General features: G+C 49.9%; 1 protein-coding gene across 1 annotated transcript; it reads left to right on the top strand.

Annotated features, from left to right (window-relative positions):
• The first annotated feature begins 122 nt into the window (after window positions 1–122).
• On the top strand, window positions 123–15,639 carry LOC144733640 (histone-lysine N-methyltransferase PRDM9-like). Its single transcript, XM_078615667.1, has 7 exons — window positions 123–146; window positions 470–668; window positions 4,059–4,190; window positions 8,534–8,799; window positions 9,928–9,995; window positions 12,134–12,384; window positions 14,200–15,639. The coding sequence occupies exons 1-7, from the start codon at window positions 123–125 to the stop codon at window positions 14,724–14,726; spliced, it is 1,467 nt and encodes a 488-aa protein (XP_078471793.1). The 3' UTR covers window positions 14,727–15,639.
• The last annotated feature ends 10,112 nt before the right edge of the window (window positions 15,640–25,751 follow it).

Genomic DNA, 25,751 nt, shown 5'->3' with positions numbered 1-25,751 from the left:
ATGTGACGGGAAAAACCGGAGGACCCAGAGAAAAATCCACGCAGCGACCACCACATCAGGGTCAGGATCGAACACATGACCTCCTGCGTACCAGGCGAGGTAGTTAACATCTCCTAGCTACCATGCCCGCTCTGCATGGCACTCTGGTACAACGTCTGGGCTTATTATTATAATTAGTTTATTCATTAGTTTAGTTGTGAAGAGGCTTGGCCTGCCATACCCACCGAGGTTCAGCATGACGGCATGGTTCTGCTTGATGTATGGAATCAGATTTACAGAATCAGAATATCAGAATTAGAATATGTATTGTACTGGAGGAATCCGAAGAGGTGTCAGGGTCGAGATCGAACCCGTGACCGCCTGCGTACCAGGCGAGGGAGTTAACATCTCCTAGCCACCGCTGGTCACCGCACCAACTCCACCCCCCACACCCCCTCCGCCCCCTCACCCCACCGCCCCCTCCGCTCAGACTAAAGCGGAAGCCCTGGAGTACGTGTGGAGCATCTTGCAGGGCGTGGAGGAGGAGGAGCAGCAGCAGGAGGAGGAGGAGTTCAGGGGATTTGAGCTGAGGGAGGTGCACAAGGCTAGGATGGCGATGTTCAGGCTGGAGCGCAGAGCCACCGCCTGCAAGGAGGCCCTGAGGGTGGCGCTCCAGAGGATACGTGGAGGTGCGTAGCCTGCAGCGGTGATTTCTATTCACACCAGAACTCCACACTCCCCTCTATTCCCACCGGAACTCCACACTCCCCTCTATTCTCACCGGAACTCCACACTCCCCTCTATTCCCACCAGAACTCCAAGCTCCCCTCTATTCTCACCAGAACTCCACGCTCCCCTCTATTCTCACCGGAACTCCACACTCCCCTCTATTCCCACCGGAACTCCACACTCCCCTCTATTCCCACCAGAACTCCACGCTCCCCTCTATTCTCACCAGAACTCCACACTCCCCTCTATTCTCACCGGAACTCCACACTCCCCTCTATTCTCACCGGAACTCCACACTCCCCTCTATTCTCACCGGAACTCCACACTCCCCTCTATTCTCACCGGAACTCCACACTCCCCTCTATTCTCACTGGAACGTCACACTCCCCTCTATTCTCACCAGAACTCCACACTCCCCTCTATTCTCACTGGAACGTCACACTCCCCTCTATTCCCACCAGAACTCCACACTCCCCTTTATTCCCACCGGAACTCCGCAATCTTCTGTTGCTGCTGATAAAAGTCGCCACTGCTGTTGATACTACTGCTACTGTCAGTGCTGCTGCTGGTACTGATGCAGCCTATAAACTTAATGTTTCTAGATTAGAAGTTTTCGTGACTGCAAGGATCCATACTCTTTGGTTTTTTCGGTAAAGTCACGTAGGTAAAAAAATTGAATAAATTTAAAATGAAAACAACTAAATTAAATAACGACATTTCGGGCGCAACACAAGCGTCTAGTCTTCAGGTGGGGACAACGCAGCGAAAGCGTAACCGCTTAAGCGTGTCTAAGAGATGGCTGTGACGAGGAATTATATAGTTGTGGGGGGAGGGGGCATGGTGAGTGTGGGGGCGGGGTGTGGGCTGGGAGGTAACGCATGGAGTTCAAACTGAAGCTTTGTGATGCAGGGGGCAGAAGTAGATAAGAAAGCTAAGTTAAGCCGAGTGTGGGGGCGGGGTGTGGGCTGGGAGGTAACGCATGGAGTTCAAACTGAAGCTTTGTGATGCAGGGGTGGAAGTAGATAAGAAAGCTAAGTTAAGCCGATTAAAGACATCCTTTGTTATGCTGCAGGAGGGTAAATTAGAGTTGTGCAAGCTAAACTTGCACGCTCGAAACAACGTGTGGCACATTTTTCAAGTGATGGGAGTAAGCCGGGATTGAAGTCAAATTTCATAGTGATGGTAGTGTGTAAAGCTGGGAGTAAAAGACTGGGAATATGGATATGTATAGTGAATATACAGCAGTGTGGTATACAGTAGGGTGGGTAGAATAATACATAGTGTAATATTACAATGTATAGTCTAAGGTATAGGGTGGTGTATAGTAATGCAGTATATAATTTAATGTTGGGTTTGTCTATGGCAGTATATAGTACGGGGTAGACCCATGTGATGTAAGAGAAACAAGTTTAGCTGGAGGCATATTATATTTTTTGCGACATAGAATTGTAATGTATGACTTACTGTTAGTAGCTCAGCTTATTGGAGAGTATATTTAGTATATTGATGATACTGATGTCGTTTATATTTTAGTTCTTTACGTGGTGGTTTAGCTGCTGCAGCTCCTTACTATTAAAATTCCTTCCCTCTATTACTGCTAACCCTACTCCCTCCCTTTGATGCTGCTAATCCTGCATACTGCGTCATGCACGGGCATAATATGACTTTGAAACCCCCCCCCCCACCTCCTACGCAATCCACAAGTAGTGACTAATCCCATATCTGCATTTCCCATAAATATGCTAAATTCCTCTTGATATGGAAATTCCTTTGTCAAGGCGCCCTTCCCCCTCCAACCTAGCTTAAATATACGCTGCCAAGCCTGGTGGTGCCCATTCAGACGCTGTCTTTCCGACAGACCTGTTCTTCACCTGAGGACGGCTGCTTGCGTTGTGGCCGAAACGTCGTGATAATTATTTTATTATGTTTTATTTTTATTATTTTATTACTTCCCTTCTACGTGACTTTACCGAAAGAACCAAGAAGATGAATCCCTGCAGTCACGAAAGCTTTAAATCGAAATTTAATGATTTTGATCGGAGTCTCCATGGTAGGAGAAACAGCTTGGCGGATAACACGGTCCGAGTATCTGTTCATCTTGAGGGCCAGATGTACATGTTCTAATTCACTGGCCAGGTGGTGTTGGTCAGAGATGCAGTGGGCCCTATGGTATAGTGTTTTGATGAGGGAATTATTTTGAGCCGGGTGGTGGTGGGAATGAGGCTTCAGGTAGGAATCTGTGTGGGTGGCCTTCCTGTAAACATAATGTCCCAAAGAGCCATTGGGCCTCCTCTCAAACAGAACATCCAAGAATGGTAGCTTGCCATCCTTCTCCACTTCCATGGTGAATTTGATGGATGAGTGTATGGAGTTGATGTGGTCTAGAAATTGGTTCAATGCTGTGGCCAAATGACAGGGAAGGACGCAGGGTGAATGTCTGGATGGCGCCTGTTTCAAAATTCTCCTTGAAAACATTGGCTATCACTGGTGGCAAGGGGGAACCCATAGGGGTACCCTCATTTTGTTTGTAGAAGGTACCATTCCAGGTGGAGTACGTGTTGGTGAGGCAGTGCCTAACCAGTGCAGGGACATCAGGGTTCAGTCCATGTTGGACTACGTCTTCTCCTGATTATGTCCTCGTCAGCTTTGATGTGATCTCTCTATTCACCAAGGTTCCAGTGCCTGACACCATAACAATAATTGAAGACTTAGTCCATGTGTAATGCGAGCAAGGAAAGAGGGGGCGGAGTCTGGGTCACGTGAGGAGAAGGAGGAGTCAGGGTCACGTGAGAGAGAGGATTTAGGGGGAGAACCGGAAGCGATCTGGGAGTTGGGAAGGAGTGGAAACAGGGGGAGGCCACGCTGGGCAGTGGCGAGAGGGTGGCGCCATTTGCCACGTGGTGGGAGGCCACGGCACCGTCGGCCAGCGGTGTACGTGGGGCACAGCAGAGCAAGTGGGATAGAGTTAGTGCAGTCGAGCTAGTGGAGGAGAGCTAGCGGAGTGTGGGAAGCTCGCCGGGTGTGAAGAGCTAGCAGAGTGTGCGGGGCACACAGAGCAGCAGTGTGGCTGCAGAGCGGAGCAGCGGTGTGGCTGCAGACGGAGCAGCGGTGTAGCTGCGGAGCGGAGCAGCGGTGTGGCTGCAGGGTGTACGGTGGAGGAGGTGCGGGTCTGAGCGAGGACGCCGTAGGGGCGAGAGAGAGACAAGAACCCGAATAAAGGACAACGGAGATCTACACTGTGAAAGAGTCCTTTATTACATATACAGCAGGCTTCATCAGGGTCGGGATAGAACCCACGACCTCCCGTATACCAGGAGAGGTAGTCAACATCTCGCCGTGTTTGCCTGCAGGCTCCTCCGTGCCGCCGGCCTCCGCCCAGGCTGTGGCGGTGTCGCGCAGCGCTCGCTCTCGCTACGGCCTGCGCCCGCGCGAGAGGCAAGTCTACACAGAGGTGGAGGAGCCCCAGGACGACGACTTCTTCTGTGAGACCCCCTGCTCCCTCTCACTCTCTCTCTCACTTTCTCACACTCTCTCTCACACTGTCACTTTCTCACACTCTCTCTCTCTCTCGCCACCGTGGGGTGAGGCTGTGCGCACCTGCTGCTCCCGCTTCAACGTTGGTGTGGATGGGGGCCTGGGCTCAGGTGTGAGCCTGAGCCCGGCCTAAGGAGAGTAAACTAGGGAAAAACGCTAGTTTATCCTGCGTTTCTCCCTGTAAATCAGCCTGCTATAGAAACAGTTTTTTTCATTACTACTGTTGTGTGTGTGTGTCTGTCGGGGTTGTGTGTTTGTCTGTGTGTTTGTTTTGTTTGTTTGTCTGCTTGGTTGGTCGCGTTGTGTGTTGGCCTGGTGCTTTGTACCTGGCTTAACACCGCGTGTGTCTGGCCTGCTTGTCTGTTTGGTGAGTGTTTGTTTTGTGTTGCGTGTGTGTCTGTCTGGTTTGTGTGTTTGTCTGTGTGTTTGTTTTGTTTGTTTGTCTGCTTGGTTGGTCGCGTTGTGTGTTGGCCTGGTGCTTTGTACCTGGCTTAACACCGCGTGTGTCTGGCCTGCTTGTCTGTTTGGTGGGTGTTTGTTTTGTGTGTCTGCTTGTTTGTATGTTTGCTTGCGCGTGCGTTTGTTCGTTTATCTGTCTTTTTGTTCATTTGTATGTTTGTTTGATTGTTCGGTTTCGTTTGTTTTTACTTGTTGGTTCGGTCGTGTGTGGTTCGTCTGTGTGTTTGTCCTGCGCGTGTGTGCTTGTCTGTGCGTGAGTGTTTGTTTGTCTGTCTGGTGGTTGGTCTCAGGTGTGTTGTTGTGTGTTTGGTTTGTGTGGGGTCTATTACTTTTTTATCACTTTTTTATTTTTTTCTACGATTAATTTTCGCTGCCACTGCGCTGCTGCCATGCAAGCACCATGGCTCAGCCTGGCAGCATGGAGGCCCTCACGGACCGGCACGGGTTTCGCTGCTTCCCTCCGCTGGGGACGCCGCTTGACGACGTCGCTGAGGCGGTGGCGGCGCACACCGGGCCGGCAGCCATCCGAGTAATACAGAGGGAGAACCGGGGCTACGTGGTCTACGTGGCCACGGTGGAGGCGGCGGTGCGTGTCGTCGAGACCGGGCTCCGCGTCGGAGGGGAGGGGGGGCTGCTCGTGCAATGCAGCCCGCTCTCTACACCGGCTGCGCGGGTAACCATCTCCGGCGCACCACCATACTTCACGAACGCAGAGCTAAGGGCGGAACTGCAACGCTACGGCGTGGTAGTGTCGCCCATCGTCCTGCTGCACATAAGAACGCAAAAGAAGGAACTGAGGCACGTCCTGTCAGGCCAACGACAGGTGTTCCTCGTGCTCAAGAGTGGGTGTACCGAACTGGACGTGGCCATCAAACGTACCGCTGGTGGCCGCGTCCATACAATATACCTGGCCACGGCCGAGCCACGCTGCTACGCGTGTGGTGGTGCCGGGCACCTCAAGAAAAACTGCTCCACCGGAACGAAGCGGAGTGGAGCTGCAACGAAGGAGACAACACCGATGCTGCAGCAACAACAACAGCAGCAGCAGCGTGAGCAGCATGAGGCGCAGAAGCAGCAGCAGCGTGAGCACCCACAGCAGGCGTCGCTGCAGCAGGAGCGACAGCAGCAGCAGCAGCAGCTACAGGGCCAGCAGCAGCAGCTGCAGGGCCAGCAGCAGCAGCTGCAGCGGCAGCACCTGCAGCAGGCGTCGCCGCAGCAGGAGCAACAACAGCAGCGGCAGGACCAGCAGCAGCAGCAGGAAGACGCCGACACTGCACCGGAGTGTGGAGAGCCGGCACCTGTTGATGAGAATGACAACAACGGTGGAAAGTCCGCCGCTGTTAGGAGCGCGAGGAAAAAGAGGAGAATGGGCAAGCGTGAAAACGGCCAGCCGAAGAGGGCGGCCGTAGCTGGCGACGTCGGACAGACGGCCAGCCAGCCAGCCTGCTGCCCAGTGGAGACAGAGAGAGAGGTATTTGAGACCACCAGCGACGCGAACCCGGCGGACGTGGTGACGCCGAGAGCGCGGTCGCTGAGCCCGGCTCCGCCTGTCCCGGCATCGGGAGGAGAGGAGCCGTCGACCACCGCCAGCGCCAGTGCTGAGCTGAGCGGAGCTGCAGCCCGGGAGGGCCTCCCTTCACACGGCCCAATGGGTGACGAGGAGGGGAGCATGGAGCTGACGATGACCGAGAGAGAAAGTGCTGCAGAGAGCAGCAGCTGCTGGGAGAACATGGAAAGAGAGGCCATGAAGGCCAGAGGTAGCGTTTCTCTGGCAGAGGCGACGGAGGGAGCGCAGCAGCCGGACCTAACTTTGCTGGGCGCCGCGGACGCCAGTTGGGTGCCGGGCGTTTTCGTGCCTCCAAAAAACATCCCCTCGTCCGCCACGGGACGGGCCAAGAGACCGAAGGGTTGGAGGAAGCTGCACGCACTCACCGCCAGCGCCAGTGCTGAACCGAGCGGAGCTGCAGCCCGGGAGGGCCTCCCTTCACACGGCCCAATGGGTGACGAGGAGGGGAGCATGGAGCTGACGACGACCGAGAGAGAAAGTGCTGCAGAGAGCAGCAGCTGCTGGGAGAACATGGAGAGAGAGGCCATGAAGGCCAGAGGTAGCGCACCTCTGGCAGAGACGACGGAGGGAGTGCAGCAGCCGGGCCTAACTTTGCTGGGCGCCGCGGGCGCCAGTTGGGTGCCGGGCGTTTTCGTGCCTCCAAAAAACGTCCCCTCGTCCGCCACGGGGCGGGCCAAGAGACCGAAGGGTTGGAGGAAGCTGCACGCACTTGGGACCGAGCCCGGTGAGGTCCCCGTTCCCGGAACGTCGGCGGATACCGGAGGGTGGGTTGGCGCCGACGGGAAAGCTCAGGGTGACGACCGGGAGGACGATTGGGACGGGAGGGCGTCCCCCCAAAAGCTTGGAGGCAGGAGGAAGCAGGCTGAGCCCGGGGAATGCACGCCCGAAGCCCTCCTCCGCTGGTGGAGGACGGCGGAAAAAGAGAAGAAGGGGAATGTGGCGAGGGAGCTGGCAAAAGTTTTCCCCGGAAGGTACTCCCTTGCGGGGGTGGTAGTGGAAGTGAGGTATGAGCCACATAAGTATGGTTTCAGCGCCCAAGAGATCGAAAAGATAGCGGGAATAATGGACAAATCGGGGCTGTTCCCCTCCTTTGATGTGGACGAAATCGAAGAGGAAGAAGACGAGAGGATAGCCTGGGCGAGGGAGGTCAAAGAGAGGGAGGCCATGAAGGCCAGCGGCGATGCGCGGGTGAAGGCGGCGACCGAGGGAGCGGAACAGCCGGACCCGGCCTCGCCTGCCTCGTCGTCGCAGGGGAGCGAGGTGAGCGTCGTCAGCGGTGGTGCCCCAACGGGATGGAGGGAGAGGCCGAAGGCCTGGCCTCCGATGGACGAGATGGGGTGCTCTCCCGAATACCTCCTTGGTTTCCTAAAATGGTCGTATGGGAGACGAAACATTCGCGTGCAGGACAGTTTCCCCAACAGGAGGAACTTTATGAGCACGGCCCGGCGTGTGGTCCAGGACCCGAGCACGTTCGGATATAGTCGCCAGGAAATCTTCCGGGTAAAGGCCTTGATGACCAAAGTCCGAAAGCAGCCACCATCCCCCCCCATCACCCCCTTCCCCCCCGAGGCGTTGAAGAAGACACCATCACCACTACCACCGCCGCCGCCAGCCGGGGAGGAGGGTGAGGAGGTGGGAGCGGAAGAACTACTCTGCCAGGCAAAAGGGTGTGAGGGCCCGGATGACGAGCACACCGGACACTGGCTGTGGAGCGGTGGCGATGTGGTGCGAGATGACGGTGTATAATTTTTGGTTGCCATAAAGGCAGGTATACTGAATGAACCGGAATATTCCAGCGCAATTTGCGCTGGTGAAATAAAATTATAAAAGTCAAAAGTCTCTCACACTGTCACTTTCTCACTCTCTCTCACACCGTCACTTTCTCACTCTCTCTCTCACACCGTCACTTTCTCACACTCTCTCTCACACTGTCACTTTCTCACTCTCTCTCTCACACTGTCACTTTCTCACTCTCTCTCTCACACCGTCACTTTCTCACACTCTCTCTCACACTGTCACTCTCTCCTCCTTTCTCTCCCTCTCACATGCTCCCTTTCTCGCACTCTCACTTACCTCTCTCTCTTTTGCTCCCTCACTCAGGGATGCAGGGAGGGTGACAGGGGATACATCTCCGATGAGCGAGCTAAAGAAGGGAGGGAGGCATCTGTCTGGAGCGCTCTTCACTCTCTCACTCTCTCACAGTGCCACTGTTGTTGTTGCTACTGCGGTTCGCTCTCCTCCCACTGCTGCTGCTGTGGCTCTCAGTCTGCGAGCTGTGCAGGGATTTCTACCTGGCGGAGTGCTCCGTGCACGGCCCGCCAGAGTTCATCGCGGACACGGCCGTGGCCCCGGGAGTGGCCAACAGGGCCCGGCTCAGCCTGCCCCAGGGCCTCACCGTCGGCGCCTCCTCCATCGCCGGCGCCGGCCTCGGGGTGTGGAGCAACAGGAAGAAGCTGCCCAAGGGGGTGATATTTGGGCCCTACCAAGGAGAGGTGTCTGAGGAGAACCCCGTGAGCGAGTACTGCTGGCTGGTGAGCTGCTGCTGCTGCCACTGCCACTGCTGCAGCCTCCTCCTGTTCCTACATCATCATCGTGTGTGTGTGTGGAGAGGAGGCTCGTGAAGGAGATACAGAGAAACCCATAGCCTCACACAGTCACCCACAGACTCAGACAGAGATCTAGAGACTGGCACAGAGAGACCCAGAGACTCACAGAGACCCATAGACTCACACAGAGACCCATAGACTCCCACAGAGACCCATAGACTCGCACAGAGACCCATAGATTCACACAGAGACCCATAGACTTGCACAGAGACCCATAGCCTCACACAGTCACCCACAGACTCAGGCAGAGACCCAGAGACTGGCACAGAGAGACCCAGAGACTTTGCACAGAGACCCAGAGAATCGCACAGAGAGACCCACAGACTCACAGAGAGACCCAGAGACTCGCACAGAGACACGCACAGAGCCCAGAGAATCGCACAGAGCCCTAGAGACTTGCACAGAGACTCAGAGACTCACACAGGGACCCACAGTCTCACACAGAGACCCAGAGACTCGCACAGAGACTCGCACAGAGCCTTAGAGACTTGCACAGAGAATCAAACAGGGATCCACAGATTCACAGAGAGACCCAAAAATTAACATAATTATGAGTTCAACTTCTAACCCACAGTAGCCGCTCGCTCGCAAGGACAGAACAAATTCGATGGGCGAGGAGGAACCACAGACAAGTGGTTCTGCCTCACGCACTCCTTACACAAAAATAAACCACGATACCTCGCCGCTGATCTCGTCAAGAAGCATAAACCATCATCACGCAAACTCTGTTCATGCTCACAGCAGCAGCGGTGTTTGGCTACCCATCGTGCAAAGACGGTCGTCACCGCATGGCGCGGCGCTTACAGATGCACTTCTGCGGCCGTCTGGAAGGCTCTTCCTTCCAATGCTAGGAAGCAACTGGGAGCTATGCACTTTAAAATCTTGTAGATTGAAAATGCATTTCTTTACAACTGCTTTTAGTGTTTAGTTTGTTGTCCTTCTCCCGCACCTCCGATCAGCACGGTTGGCTACGTACAGTACGAAAGAAGTTCAACTTACAGTCCAACTCACATTCATTATCCGTGGATCTGTTCGTGTGCGTGTGTGTTTCAGATTTACAAAAACAAAAAGGATCGTGAATATGTTGATGCTCAGGATGAATCTAAATCAAACTGGATGAGGTGATTATTGTTTTAAGGACCACTACACAGAGATCGGAACCACTACACACAGAGACCAGAACCACTACACACAGAGACCAGAACCACTACACACAGAGACCAAAACCACTACACACAGAGACCAGAACCACCACACACAGAGACCAGAACCACTACACACAGAGACCAGAACCACTACACACAGAGACCAGAACCACCACACACAGAGACCAGAACCACCACGCACAGAGACCAGAACCACTACACACAGAGACCAGAACCACTACACACAGAGACCAGAACCACCACACACAGAGACCAGAACCACCACACACAGAGACCAGAACCACCACACACAGAGACCAGAACCACTACACACAGAGACCAGAACCACCACACACAGAGACCAGAACCACTACACACAGAGACCAGAACCACTACACACAGAGACCAGAACCACTACACACAGAGACCAGAACCACCACACACAGAGACCAGAACCACCACACACAGAGACCAGAACCACTACACACAGAGACCAGAACCACCACACACAGAGACCAGAACCACTACACACAGAGACCAGAACCACTACACACAGAGACCAGAACCACCACACACAGAGAGCAGAACCACTACACACAGAGACCAGAACCACTACACACAGAGACCAGAACCACCACACACAGAGACCAGAACCACTACACACAGAGACCAGAACCACTACACACAGAGACCAGAACCACCACACACAGCGACCAGAACCACTACACACAGAGACCAGAACCACTACACACAGAGACCAGAACCACTACACACAGAGACCAGAACCACCACACACAGAGACCAGAACCACCACACACAGAGACCAGAACCACTATACACAGTGACCAGAACCACCACACACAGAGACCAGAACCACTACACACAGAGACCAGAACCACTACACACAGAGACCAGAACCACTACACACAGAGACCAGAACCGCCACACACAGAGACCAGAACCACTACACACAGAGACCAGAACCACAACACACAGAGACCAGAACCACTACACACAGAGACCAGAACCACGACACACAGAGACCATAACCACTACACACAGAGACCAGAACCACGACACACAGAGACCAGAACCACCACACACAGAGACCAGAACCACTACAGAGACCAGAACCACTACACACAGAGACCAGAACCACCACACACAGAGACCAGAACCACTGCACACACAGGCCAGAACCACTACACACAGAGACCAGAACCACGACACACAGTGACCAGAACCACTACACACAGAGACCAGAACCACTACACACAGAGACCAGAACCACTACACACAGAGGCCAGAACCACTACACACAGAGACCAGAACCACGACACACAGTGACCAGAACCACTACACACAGAGACCAGAACCACTACACACAGAGACCAGAACCACTACACACAGAGACCAGAACCACCACACACAGAGACCAGAACCACTACACACAGAGACCAGAACCACGACACACAGAGACCAGAACCACTACACACAGAGACCAGAACCACAACACACAGAGACCAGAACCACTACACACAGAGACCAGAACCACTACACACAGAGACCAGAACCACTACACACAGAGACCAGAACCACCACACACAGAGACCAGAACCACCACACACAGAGACCAGAACCACCACACACAGAGACCAGAACCACTACACACAGAGACCAGAACCACTACACACGGAGACCAGAACCACTACACACAGAGACCAGAACCACTACACACAGAGACCAGAACCACTACACACAGAGACCAGAACCACTACACACAGAAACCAGAACCACTACACACAGAGACAAGAACCGCCACACACAGAGACCAGAACCACCACACACAGAGACCAGAACCACCACAAACAGAGACCAGAACCACTACAGAGACCAGAACCACTACACACAGAGACCAGAAGCACTACACACAGAGACCAGAACCACTACACACAGAGACCAACCCTGGGCCTCCCCTTGGTCGACTCGGCATCAAATGAGCACCCGGTACGGAGCGTGGTTCCAGCCACACCACCCTCACGTAGCGCCCAGTGCCGGCCCTTAATAGGCGCTCGCTAACGGCGCCCACCCCGCCCCCGCGTCTGCCCGCGCAGGTTCGTCAACTGCGCGAGGAATGAGCAGGAGCAGAACCTGGTGGCCTTCCAGCACCGGGGGCAGATTTACTACCGCACGTTCCGTGCCGTGGGGCCCGGCTCTGAGCTGCTGGTCTGGTACGGCGAGGAGTTCGCCCAGGAGCTGGGCATCGCCTGCGAGGCCGGGCCCTCGCGACGCCGCAGCAGCAGCAGCAACGAGATGGCTCCCAGGGCCACCGCCAGAGACCTGCAGCCCGTGCAGCCTCCACCAAGTGAGGAACACTGTGAGCACTGCTCACCAGAGACTCGCCACTGCTCACCAGACTATAGCCACCACTCACCAGAGATGATAGGCACCCCTCACCAGAGATGATAGCCACCACTCACCAGAGATAATAGCCACCACTCAATAGAGATGATGGCCACCACTTACCAGAGATGATAGCCTCCACTCACCAGAGATGATAGCTAACGCTCACCAGAGATGATAGCCACCACTCACCAGAGATGATAGCCACCGCTCACCAGAGATGATAGCCACCACTCACCAGACTATAGCCACCGCTCACCAGAGATGATAGCCACCACTCATCAGAGATGATAGCCTCCACTCACCAGAGATGATAGCCACAACTCACCAGAGATAATAGCCACAACTCACCAAAGATGATAGCCACAACTCACCAAAGATGATAGCCACCACTCACCAGAGATGATAGGCACCCCTCACCAGAGATGATAGCCACCACTCACCAGAGATAATAGCCACCACTCAATAGAGATGATGGCCACCACTTACCAGAGATGATAGCCTCCACTCACCAGAGATGATAGCCACCACTCACCAGAGATGATAGCTAACGCTCACCAGAGATGATAGCCACCACTCACCAGAGATGATAGCCACCGCTCACCAGAGATGATAGCCACCACTCACCAGACTATAGCCACCGCTCACCAGAGATGATAGCCACCACTCACCAGAGATGATAGCCACCACTCACCAGAGATGATAGCCACCACTCACTAGAGATGATAGCCACCACTCACCAGAGATGATAGCCACCACTCACTAGAGATGATAGCCACCACTCACCAGAGATGATAGCCACCACTCACCAGAGATGATAGCCACCACTCACCAGAGATGATAGCCACCACTCACCAGAGATGATAGCCACCACTCACCAGAGATGATAGCCACCACTCACCAGAGATGATAGCCACCACTCACCAGAGATGATAGCCACCGCTCACCAGAGATGATAGCCACTGCTCACCAGAGATGATATTCACCACTCACCAGAGATGATAGCCACGACTCACTAGAGATGGTAGCCACCACTCACCAGATATGATAGCCACCACTCACCAGAGATGATAGCCACCACTCACCAGAGATGATAGCCACTGCTCACCAGACTATAGCCACCACTCACCAGAGGTGGTAGCCACCACTCACCAGAGATGATAGCCACCACTCACCAGAGATGATAGCCACCACTCACCAGAGGTGATAGGCACCACCCACACTGATAAGGTGCAAATGAGTAACTGGTGTGGTGTGTAGTAGTAAACATCGCCACTGGGGAGACAAAGGCGGCCATGTGTGGTGCTGGCCACCCTCCCACTCGTGTGCCGTGCTGGCTTTCATAGGTGCCCGATAACAGCACTTGTCCCAAAAGTATATGCAGGTTATACGGGGGTTCTTTGTCTTTGTGTGTATATATATGAATGGAGCCCACTGCACTACGAACCCGGCCACCTGAGTTCGATTCCCACTCACCACTAACGTCAGTGGTGAATATTTAGGCCTTCCCTAGGTTGACTCAGCCTCAAATGAGTACCTAGCTTAAACGTGGAAACATCGCCACTGGAGAGACAAAGGCGGCCGGGCCTGGTGTTGGCCACCTACTCGTGTGCCATGCCGGCCTTCATAGGTACTCGCAAACAGCACTTGCCCAATAGTCTATGTCTGTTGGGGACCTTTACCTTTGTATATGCACACACACACACACGTGTGCAAGAGTGTTCATGTCTAGATGTTGGTGTGTGCGCGTGTGTCTTGTTTCTCTGGGATAACGCAGGTGGAGTGAGAGTGGAGGTCACAAGGCTGCCGTGTCCTGCCTGCAACCGTCAGTTCATCTGCCGCTCTAGTCTACAGCATCACGTGCAGAGCAGACACCCCTCTAACCCCAGTAACAAAAGTCATCAGTGTGACCAATGTCCATACAGCACAGACTACAAGGGTAACTTGAAGAAACACCAGAGAACACACACGGGAGAGAAGCCGTTCAAGTGCACCGTGTGTGAGAAGGAGTTTGCACATTTACAACGTCTTCACAGCCACCAGAGAACACACACGGGAGAGAAGCCGTTCAAGTGCACCGTGTGTGAGAAGGCGTTTGCAGACCTATCAACTCTTCACAGGCACCAGAGAACACACACGGGAGAGAAGCCGTTCAAGTGCACCGTGTGTGAGAAGGCGTTTGCAGACCTATCAACTCTTCACAGGCACCAGAGAACACACACCGGCCAGAATGCATTTTCTCCTTCCCGTGAAAACAGAAAAGTCAACCATCCTGAGCATAAAGCGCACAGCGCCGAGCTGTGAATTAGTTTTAAACAGGCCACGTGATTAACTGAGGCTGTGCCACCCTTGAAACTGATTTTGAATGTGAACACAGAAACCTACGGATCCTCCTACACCTGCCTCACACTCTGTGGGGGGTGGGAGATTAAACCGACCCGGCCACCCCTCGATTGCAAGTGCGGAGTTCTAGGTCCCAACCACTGCACGTCCCCCCCCCACCCCCATCACCTGGGGGTCCCTGTGTGCGTGAGTGTGCAGAGTCCCTCGTGCAGAGCTGCACTGTTGTTACCCTAGAGGGGGGCACCGCAGGGCGATCCACCTACAGATACCCCAGTCTGCACGTCTCCGGCCGATCTCCATGCGCACCGCGTGCCGTCTCGTAGCCCTGCCCCGTGCGACGTATGTACAGTACGCACAGTACGTACTGTACATACAGTACGTACCCATCCAGCGGTAGACTGAACCGCGGCCGATGACGTAGGTGGCATCCGCTCACAAATCTCCGAACACTCAGTCCCGTAGCCCCGAGCCATCGCTTGCACGATATTCACTTTGCCGCTGAGAGGAAAGCTACGGGGAGGAGGTGGGGGGGGAGTGCTAGGAGAGGACATCTCGGCTGGAGATCTGCGGAGAAGAGCTTCATAGCTCATCGGATTCCTGCGGTCTGAAAAAATATTCTGAGAGGGCGTTGGAAGGGGGGGGTGTAGGTATGAGTGGGGCATCTGCACTTGAATCACCCTGCGTGTTATTGCTGCCTCCCCCGTTGAAAATGTTCCCAGCGTGAACTTCACCCTTTGCCGTCGCGACGACGACGTTCACGCGCCGTGCGTGAACGTCGTCGTCGTGGGAACAACAAAACGCAGTAAAAACTAAAGTAACTTTATCAGTACCGAGGCTCCCACAGGGCCACGCGGGGCAGGGAGTGTGGCACAGTTTTGGCGCCGGCTAGCGCAGAGTGGCGGCGGTCGTGTCGCTATGCTTCTCTGCGGTGAGCAACGACGTCTTTATAACAACAACAGCAGCAGTGCTGCTGCTGCTGCTGCCACTGTTGCGCCACTCTAAATACAATTAACGAGGGCGAGCCGCTCGCTCGTTTCTCGGGATTCTGCATTGAACGGTGACACCCACCCCGTGAACGGTGACACCCACCCCGTGAACGGTGACACCCACCCCGTGAACTGTGACACAACCCCGTGAACGGTGACACCCACCCCGTGAACGGCGACACCCACCCCGTGAACGGTGACACCCACCCCGTGAACGGTGACACCCACCCCGTGAACGGTGACACCCACCCCGTGAACGGTGACACCCACCGACCCTGCAACTCTGCAGACGTCTCGGGAAAGGGTTGAGAGATTCTCTGCGTCGTCCCGGTTGCTCGCGTGATGTCGCACGGTGGTGGCGCGCGTTGACTCTTACACGTTTAAGAAAGTTGAGCGTTAGTTTGTGATTCTGTTTACAATTATATATATGTACATACTTAAACTAACAAAAATTATTTTGGGATTTTACCAAGTAAGGTCTAACTAGATACGTAGTAGCTCTTTTATCAGACGCGACCACCTGGCCATCACGAATGAAAGCTCAACGAAGTGGCTTATCATTGTGTGGACATTTATAGCGGCCAAATACTCTGATTGCGTGATCTCGATTCTAAATGTCGAGGGAAAAACCGGAGGACCTGGAGAAAAAGCCACACGACCACGGGGAGAGAGAGAGAGACGCGCAAACTCAAAATATACAGCAGGCGTCAGGGTCAGAATCAAACACACAATCTTCTGTATACCAGGAGAGGTAGTTAACATCTCAACATGCGTTCAGAGTATTTGGCTGCTGTGAATGTCACGTGATGAGCCACTTCGGTGCGCTGCTGTCGTTTGTGATAGCTAGGTCGCTACTACACAGCTCAGTGGGGGCCTTACCTGGAAAAGTAAAATGAATAATAGAAATCTACTGTATTCTTGGTTCTTTTGGTAAAGTCACGTAGAAGGGAAATAATAAAATAATGAAAATGTAAGAATCAAATGAACACGAAGTTTCGATTGCAACACAAGCAATCATCCTCAGGTTATGAAAACCACAGCAACAAATTTATTGCCGTGGTTTTCACACCTAATGATGATTGCTTGTGTTGCAATCGAAACGTCGTGAGAATTATGTTGTTTTATTTTTTATTATTTTACTATTTCCCTTCTACGTGACTCTACCGAAAGAACCAAGAATATGAATCCCTGTAGTGACGAAATCTTCAAATCGAGAAAAAAAATCTCCTCTTCTTGGTTCTTTCGGTAAAGTCACGTAGAAGGGAAGTAATAAAATAAAAATAAAACATAATAAAATAATATAATAATATTACATATTATTATATAAGTCACGTAGAAGGAAAGTAAAGTAATAAAATAATCAAAATTAAACATAATAAAATAATATAATATAAAAATAAATAAATAATATAACATATTATATTATGTTTTATTTTTATTATTTTGTTATTTCCCTTCTACGTGACTCTACCGAAAGAACCAACAATATGAATCCCTGTAGTGACGAAAGCTTCAAATCGAAAACTAAAATCTCCTGTTGAGAATGACCTCACTGGACCGGTGGAGGCAGCGCTGCCGTCTTGGTCCCAATTGGCAGCGGCGGCGTCTCGTTGGTTGTGAATGGCAGCCCAGCTCACACAGCCCGTGCCGGTGCAACAGGCCGTAGTCTACCCGGGGTTCAAGCGGCCGAGGCTACATTGTACCCGGGTGTATTATGGCCTGGGCCAAATTATACCCCTCTCGGCCAAATCATACCCCCATGATAGTTATAGTGTTGAGCGATATACACGTGAATTACTAAATTTTTCCAACATTTTATTTAAAACTGTAAATACATAGACTTTTCATCTTCTTGGTTCTTTCGGTAAAGTCACGTAGAAGGGAAATAATAAAATAATAAAAATAAAACATAATAAGTTATATTATTATAGTATATCATGTTATTATATTATTTTATTATAGTATTATATTATTATATTATGTTAATATATTATAATACTATATTATTTTATTATACAATATTTATTTATTATTTTATTTTAATACATTTATGTTTTATTTTTATTATTTCCCTTCTACGTGACTCTACCGAAAGAACCAAGAAGATGAATCCCTGCAGTCACGAAAGCTTTAAATCGAAATTTTACATAGACTTTGATTGCTTCAACCAGAAAAACTGTAATAGTAACCCTTAAAATGCTTCAATTGATCAAATTGAGATTCTTACTTTCATTTATACGATTTTTAGATATCGATTGAAGTTTGTTGTCGGCTGTTCTCTGTATGGATAATTGCCTTTGAACTTTCACATGGGGCATATTCTGCCCTGGAGGGGGGGTATGGTCTGGACCAGTCTAGTTTAAACCCCCGGGTATAGTTTAGCCTAGGACACTTTATCCCCCCGGGTATACTCTGGCCTGGGCCAAACTATACCCGCGGGTTTAATCGGGGCAGGGGTTATTTTTAAGTCCTTTATATTAAGTTCACTTGCTTGCTTGCTTGCGCGCTTACGACCGTGCAAATCTTTCGGTCGTTTTAACCCACTTCCCGTGATCCAATCGAGCTGACATTTTGCACACAGACTCGTTGTGCGTGACAATTTATTTTCGAGAAAATTTTTTTCCAAAATTCTCCACTTTTTAGGAAAAATTTTTTTTCACTAACACAATCATATATTTTTCCTAAACATAGAAAATTATTCAAGAAAACAACAAAAATGTACAATATAAACAATCATACAAAAACTGAAAACCTTATAATCCTTATATTCGACTTTCCTTATATTTCATTTAAAATACCAATGTGATAAAAGTGAAACTCTTACTCAAGAAAAACAGAAGTGAATAATAAAATAAAACCGATGCCACGCATATAAAGGATTTATAGTGAAAAACTTTGTTTTTACGGGTTAATTTTTATCCTGTTACACCGGTATCTCCAGGAGGTCGGAGCGACTTGCTCTGTGGTGACACTTTTCCGTGACAGAGGTTTGGTTTTTGTTGTTGTTGTTGGGTTAGAGATCTCGTAAACATCAACATTGTGTCGTTAACCCACCACCACCCACCACCATCGCCTGACACGGCCAATCAGTAAGGGTTTGTCACGTAAACGAAACGTGCCAATTGGTTACCAACTTCAGCACACACAGCGCTTGTGTGTCGGGGAGAGTGAACCCACAACAGCATTTACAATTCGAGTGCTGGTGACGTTTTACAAACAACGGCGACCGGTTTCATCGGGCGATGTGCCAGGATTGTGATCCAACGCCATCTAACCCAGCAGCAGCAGCAGCAACGACGACAACAAAAACCTTCATCACAGACACCGCTGGTCGCAAGAGACTGCGCGTGGCGCTTTGTGTTGCCGTTGCCACGAATCGTCGAAGCGCGTTCACGATCTGTTGTTCTCCTGTAACGCGGTGGTCATTTCGATTTAAAGCTTTCGTGACTGCAGGAATTCATCTTCTTGGTTCTGTCGGTAAAGTCACGTAGAATGGAAATAAAAAAATAATAAAAATACAACAATAAATGGCTGAATTTTTTTATTTTATTATTTAATAATAAAAATGTTATTTAATAATAAAATAAAAAAAATGTAAACAATAAAGTAAGTGTTTTATTTTTATTATTTAATAATAAAATTGTTATTTAATAATAAAATAATAAAAATAAAACAATAAATTAATTGGTCAAATTTTATTATTTACTAATAAAATAATAAAAATGCTATGTAATAATAAAATAAAAATACACCAATTATTTTATTGCTTTATTTTTATTATTTCCATTCTACGTGACTTTACCGAAAGAACCAAGAAGAGGTGGTGGTCGTTGTTGCGTTCCTGAAGAACACCACGTTGTGGAGAAATAATATAAACTATAGGGGGTGAAGCGTGGTCCGCGACAACGCGAGATGATGGGTAAGACAGAGGCCGGACTACGACTGAGGCGCGTGGGTAGCGTCTAGAAGCAGCATCCAGCAGCATCCCAATGCCTCCTCGCGTGATGCCGCTACGCCGAGGCAGCCGCACGGAGAACCGCTTGTTCCTACTCGCGTTGCGACGTAGTTCCGTTCGCTCGCTCGCGTTGCATCCAATCCGCATCCGCGTCACAAACAGCGTGTTCCCCTGCACATCATTCATGGCGTTATATCATCCAATCGGCGTTCAAACTAACACGCGGCGTTGTAGGAGAACCAGACTGTGCCGTTGTCTTCTGCTGTTTAACGCAGAGGCCGCATCGACCGTTCCCAATAGTCGCTGTAGCCACTGCGAGCCCCAAGCTGTCGGCTCCCGGCTCTTAAAACTCCCCCCACCCCCCCCCCCTGGCGTTATCTGTAATCGTTACACACAGCAGCACCTGGTCACAACTGCTCGCTGCGAATCCTAACAACACCAATCCTAGTCGTCATCCCTGCACGTCAAGGATGGTAAAACTATGACCCAACAAAATTACACATCACACTGTCCTACAGAGTTCAATTCACACGCCCCTACAGATTTCAATTCACAAGACCCACAGAATGTTTGGTACTTTCGGTAAAGTCACGTAGGTAGAAATAAAATAAATCACGACGTTTCAAACGCAACACAAGCGCCCGTCTTCAGGCGTTTATCGCGATGTCCGCTCCATTGTGAAGAGAAGCTGTTACCAGCAAGAAGTTATTAAGTTTTGAGAGCATTAAACTACATATTCTAATCCTACACGCTAATCTGAGTTCTTATGCGCTACGGAAGCTCATTAACTTTGCGCTATAATGTACCATACTAATCGAAGTTAATTTCCTTTAACATGCCACACTATTTATCACTTTTACACTAAAATACCCCATTAACACCACTTCGGCTGCCTTTGTTCTCAAAACTTGTTAAACTTGCTGGCAACAGCTTCTCTTCACAAGGGAGCAGACATCGCGATTAACACCTGAAGACGGGCGCTTGTGTTGCGTTTGAAACGTGATTTATTTTTCTTCTTGGTTCTTTCGGTAAAGTCACGTAGAAGGGAAATAATAAAATAATACAAATATAACATAATAAACGAATTCTCACGATGTTTCGGCCACAACGCAAGCAGCCGTCCTCAGGTGAAGACCAGGTCTGTCGGGGAGACAGCGTCTGAATTGTGGCCGAAACGTCGTGAGAATTATTTAATTATGTTTTATTTTTATTATTTTATTATTTCCCTTCTACGTGACTTTACCGAAAGAACCAAGAAGATGAATCCCTGCAGTCACGAAAGCTTTAAATCGTGATTTGTTTTATTTTATTTCTACCTACGTGACTTTACCGAAAGAACCAAAGAGTATGGATTCCTGCAGTCACGAAAGCTTAAAATCAATAAAAACCCTACAGACTTCAATTCACATGACCCTACAGATGTGTCTTGGTCATGTGCCTACCTTTCCTATACTCTGCACTGCTACGGTGTTTATTGTGTTGTGTTTGTTGTTGTGGCGTTCTGACCACGTGCCCCTACTGGACATATGTGGACAATAAAGAGCTTCACAGCTCATCGGATTCCTCCAGAATAAAAATTTAAAACTTAAAAACTCTGATGACGTCACTGCGTGGTGACGTCACGCGTCTCGCCCCCCCCCACACCCCCGTTACCCCCACCCCTCCCACCCCCCACTTCCCCCACCGCCCCCACCCCCGATTCCCCCTCCCCCCAACTCCCCACCACCACCACCAACCGCCGCCATTGGCCACTGAGTGACGGTGACGTCACCACGGCGCCTGTGCCAGGCTGGGTGCACTTCGAGGCTGCCGCGTGAAGTGTCGACGACGGCTCGACACTGAGGTGGTGACGTCACGCGAGCGTTGTGTTTAACGATTTAACCACGTGACATTATTACGATATTAGCGTAAAAATATGAACATTAGCTGAAGTGATGTGAATACGTTCGGATTACCTCAAGTAATGTTACATTTACCTGAGGTGACGTTACCTCCCGCGAGGTAAAGTTACCTCACTTGAGGTAAAGTTAACTAACGTGGGTTAAAGTTACCTCATTTGAGATAATGTTACCTTACCTGACGTAATTTTACCTCTGCCTGAGGTAATGTTATCTCGACCTAACGTTATATTACATCGCTTGAGGTAAAGTTACCTCACGTGAGGTAAAGTTACCTCGCCTTCCATTGAATTCCGATTACCTTACCCTGAGGTAATAATCACGCGATAATTGTGTTTAATGATTTAACTACGTGAGAATATTACGATATGGGCATTAGCTGAAGTGATGTGAATACGTTAGGATTACCTCAAGTAATGTTACATTTACCCGAGGTAAATTTTCCTCGCTTCAGGTCAAGTTACCTCTATCTGAGGTAAAGATACCTCACCTGAGGTGAAATTAACTAACCTGGGGTAATGTTTCCTCTCCCTGAGGTAAAGTTACTTTACCTCAGATAGTGTTACCTCGCCAAAGGTAAAATTACGTCACGAGGTAAATTTACCTCGCTTAAGGTAAAGTTACCTCACCCGAGGTGAATTAAACTAACGTGGGGTTCTGTGACCTCTGCCTAAGGTAAAGTTACTTCACCTGAAGTAATTTTACTTCACCTAAGGTAATCTTACCTCGCATGTGGTAAAGTTACCTCATTTGAGATAATGTTACCTCTAACTGAGGTAAATTTACTTCACCTTAGCAAAAGTTACCTCACCTGAAGTAATTTTACTTAGCCTAGGGTAATGTTGCTTCGCATGAGGTGAAGTTACCTCATTTGAGATAATGTTACCTTACCTGAGGTAATTTTACCTCTGCCTAAGGTAAAGTTACCTCACCTGAGATAAAGTTATATCACCTGAGGTAAAGTTATCATACCTGGAGAAATGTTATCTCTACCTCTACCTGAGGTGAAGTTAATTCACCTCAGAAAAGTTAACTCCCTTGAGGTAAAGTTACCTCACCTGAGGTAATGTTACCTCAGGTAAGGTTAAGTTACCTCTACCTGAGGTAAAGTTTCCTCACCTGAGGCAATGTTACCTCCCCTGAGGTAAAGTTACCTCTACCTGAGGTGAAGTTACCTCGCCTGAGGTGAAGTTACCTCATCTGAGGTAATGTTATCTCAGGTGAGGTAAAGTTTCCTCACCTGAGGTAAAGTTACCTCATCTGAGGTAAAGTTTCTTCACCTGAGGTAAAGTTACTTCACCTAAGGTAAAGTTACCTCTACCTGAGGTTAAGTTACCTCTATCTGAGGTAACGTTATCTCACCTGAGGCAATGTTACCTCACCTGAGGTAAAGTTATCTCATATGAGGTAAAGTTACCTCTACCTCAAATGTTACCTCAGCTGAGATGAAGTTATCTTACCTGAGGTGAGGTAAAGTTACCTCTATCTGAAGTAAAGTTATCTCATCTGAGGTAAAGTTACCTCACCTGAGGCAATGTTACCTCACCTGAGGTAAAGTAATCTCTCTCTGACATAAAGTTATATCACCTGAGGTAAAGTTACCATACCTGGGGAAATGTTACCTCTACCTGAAGTAAAGTTAATTCACCTCAGAAAAGTTACCTCATCTGAAGTAATTTTACTTCACCTAAGGTAATGTTGTTACCTCGAATGAGGTAAAGTTACCTCATTTGAGATAATGTTACCTTACCTGAGGCAATTTTACTTCTGCCTAAGGTAAAGTTATCTCGCCTAAGGTAAAGTTACCTCGCCTGAGGAAAAGCTACTTCTACCTGAGGTAAAGTTACCTCACTTGAGCAAACTTTTGCGACTCCGATAATTATAAAACCCCACCCACTCTCCCCACCCCCCACCACTCCGCGCCACTCCCCCCACCCTATCACTCACCACCCCCTCCTCCCCCCCACCCCTCTTCCCCCCCACCCCTCCTCCCCCCCACCCCTCCTCCCCCCCACTCCGCCTCCCCCCCACTCCCCCACCCCCCACTCTCCCACCCCCCATCGCTCCCCCCACCCCCACCTCACTCCCCGCCACTCCCCCCCACCCCTCCTCCCCCCCACCTCTCCTCCCCCCCACCCCTCCTCCCCCCCACTCCCCCAACCGCCATTCCGCCCCCACCCCCTCCTCCCCCCACCCCCCACTCCCCCCCACCACCACCAATCGCCGCCATTGGCCACTGAGTGACGGTGACGTCACCACGGCGCCTGTGCCAGGCTGGGTGCACTTCGAGGCTGCCGCGTGAAGTGTGGACGACGGCTCGACACTGAGGTGGTGACGTCACGCGAGCGTTGTGTTTAACGATTTAACCACGTGACGATATTACGATATTAGCGTAAAAATATGAACATTAGCTGAAGTGATGTGAATACGTTCGGATTACCTCAAGTAATGTTACATTTACCTGAGGTGATGTTACCTCCCGCGAGGTAAAGTTACCTCATTTGAGATAATGTTACCTTACCTGAGGCAATTTTACCTCTGCCTGAGGTAAAGTTACCTCGACCTAACGTTATATTACATCGCTTGAGGTAAAGTTACCTCAGCTGAGGTAAAGTTACCTCGCCTTCCATTGTATTCCGATTACCTTACCCTGAGGTAATAATCACGCGATAATTGTGTTTAATGATTTAACCACGTGAGAATATAACGATATGAGCATTAGCTGAAGTGATGTGAATACGTTAGGATTACCTCAAGTAATGTTACATTTACCTGAGGTAAATTTAACATTACTTAAGGTCAAGTTACCTCTATCTGAGGTAAAGATACCTCGCCTGAGGTGAAATTAACAAACCTGGGGTAATGTTTCCTCTCCCTGAGGTAAAGTTACTTCACCTCAGATAGTGTTACCTCGCCGAAGGTAAAATTACATCACCTGAGGTACATTTACCTCACTTAAGGTCAAGTTACCTCTATCTGAGGTCAAGATACCTCACCTGAGGTGACATTAACTAACCTGGGGTAATGTTTCCTCTCCCTGAGGTGAAGTTACTTTACCTTAGATAGTGTTACCTCGCCGAAGGTAAAATTACGTCACCCGAGGTAAATTTATCTCACTTAAGGTAAAGTTACCTCACCTGAGATAAATAAAACTAACGTGGGGTTCTGTGATCTCTGCCTAAGGTAAAGTTACTTCACCTGAAGTCATTTTACTTCAGCTAAGGTAATCTTACCTCGCATGTGGTAAAGTTACCCCATTTGAGATAATGTTACCTCTAACTGAGGTAAAGTTACTTTACCTCAGGAAAAGTTACCTCACCTGAAGTAATTTTACTTCACCTAAGGTAATGTTACCTCGCATGAAGTGAAGTTACCTCATCTGAGGTAAAGTTACCTCATCTGAGGTAAAGTTACCTCGCCTGAGATAACTTTATCGTTATTTTACATCACTTGAGGTAAAGTTACATCACCTGAAGTAAAGTTACCTCTACCTAATGTAATGTTACTTCACTTGAGGTAAAGTTACGTCACCTCAGGTAAATTTACATCACCTGAGGTAAAGTTACTTCGCCTGAGGTAAAGTTACCTCTACCTGAGGTAATGGTACCTCTATCTGAGGTAACGTTACCTCACCTGAGGTAAAGTAACCTCAGGTGAAGTAAAGTTACTTCTATCTGAGGTAAATTTACCTCACCTGAGGTAAAGTTATATCACCTGAGGTAATCTTACCTCGCCTGAGGTAAAGTTATCTCCATGTGAGGTAAAGTTATTTCACCTGATGTAGTTACCTCAGGTGAAGTAAAGTGACGTCTATCTGACGTAAGGTTACCTCACCTGAGGTAATGTTACTTTACCTCGGATAGAGGTAACTTTACCTCTACCTGAAGTAAAGTTACCTCCCCTGAGGTAATGTTACCTCATCTGAGGTAAAGTTACCTCACCTGAGGAAAAGCTACTTCACCTGAGGTAAAGTTACCTCTACCTGAGGTAATGTTACCTCACTTGAGCAAACTTTTGCGACTCCGATAATTATAAACCCCCCCCCACTCCCCCCCCACCCCATCACCCCCCACCCCATCACTCACCCCCACCCCTCCCACCCCCCACTCCCCCCACCCCTCCCACCCCCCACTCCCCCCACCCCTCC

The sequence above is a fragment of the Lampetra planeri genome, chromosome 48 (assembly GCF_965212315.1).
Source record: "Lampetra planeri chromosome 48, kcLamPlan1.2.h2, whole genome shotgun sequence".
NCBI lineage: Eukaryota > Metazoa > Chordata > Hyperoartia > Petromyzontiformes > Petromyzontidae > Lampetra > Lampetra planeri.
Note: the sequence above shows the minus strand (reverse complement) of the source record. Positions and strands in the feature narration are given on the sequence as shown.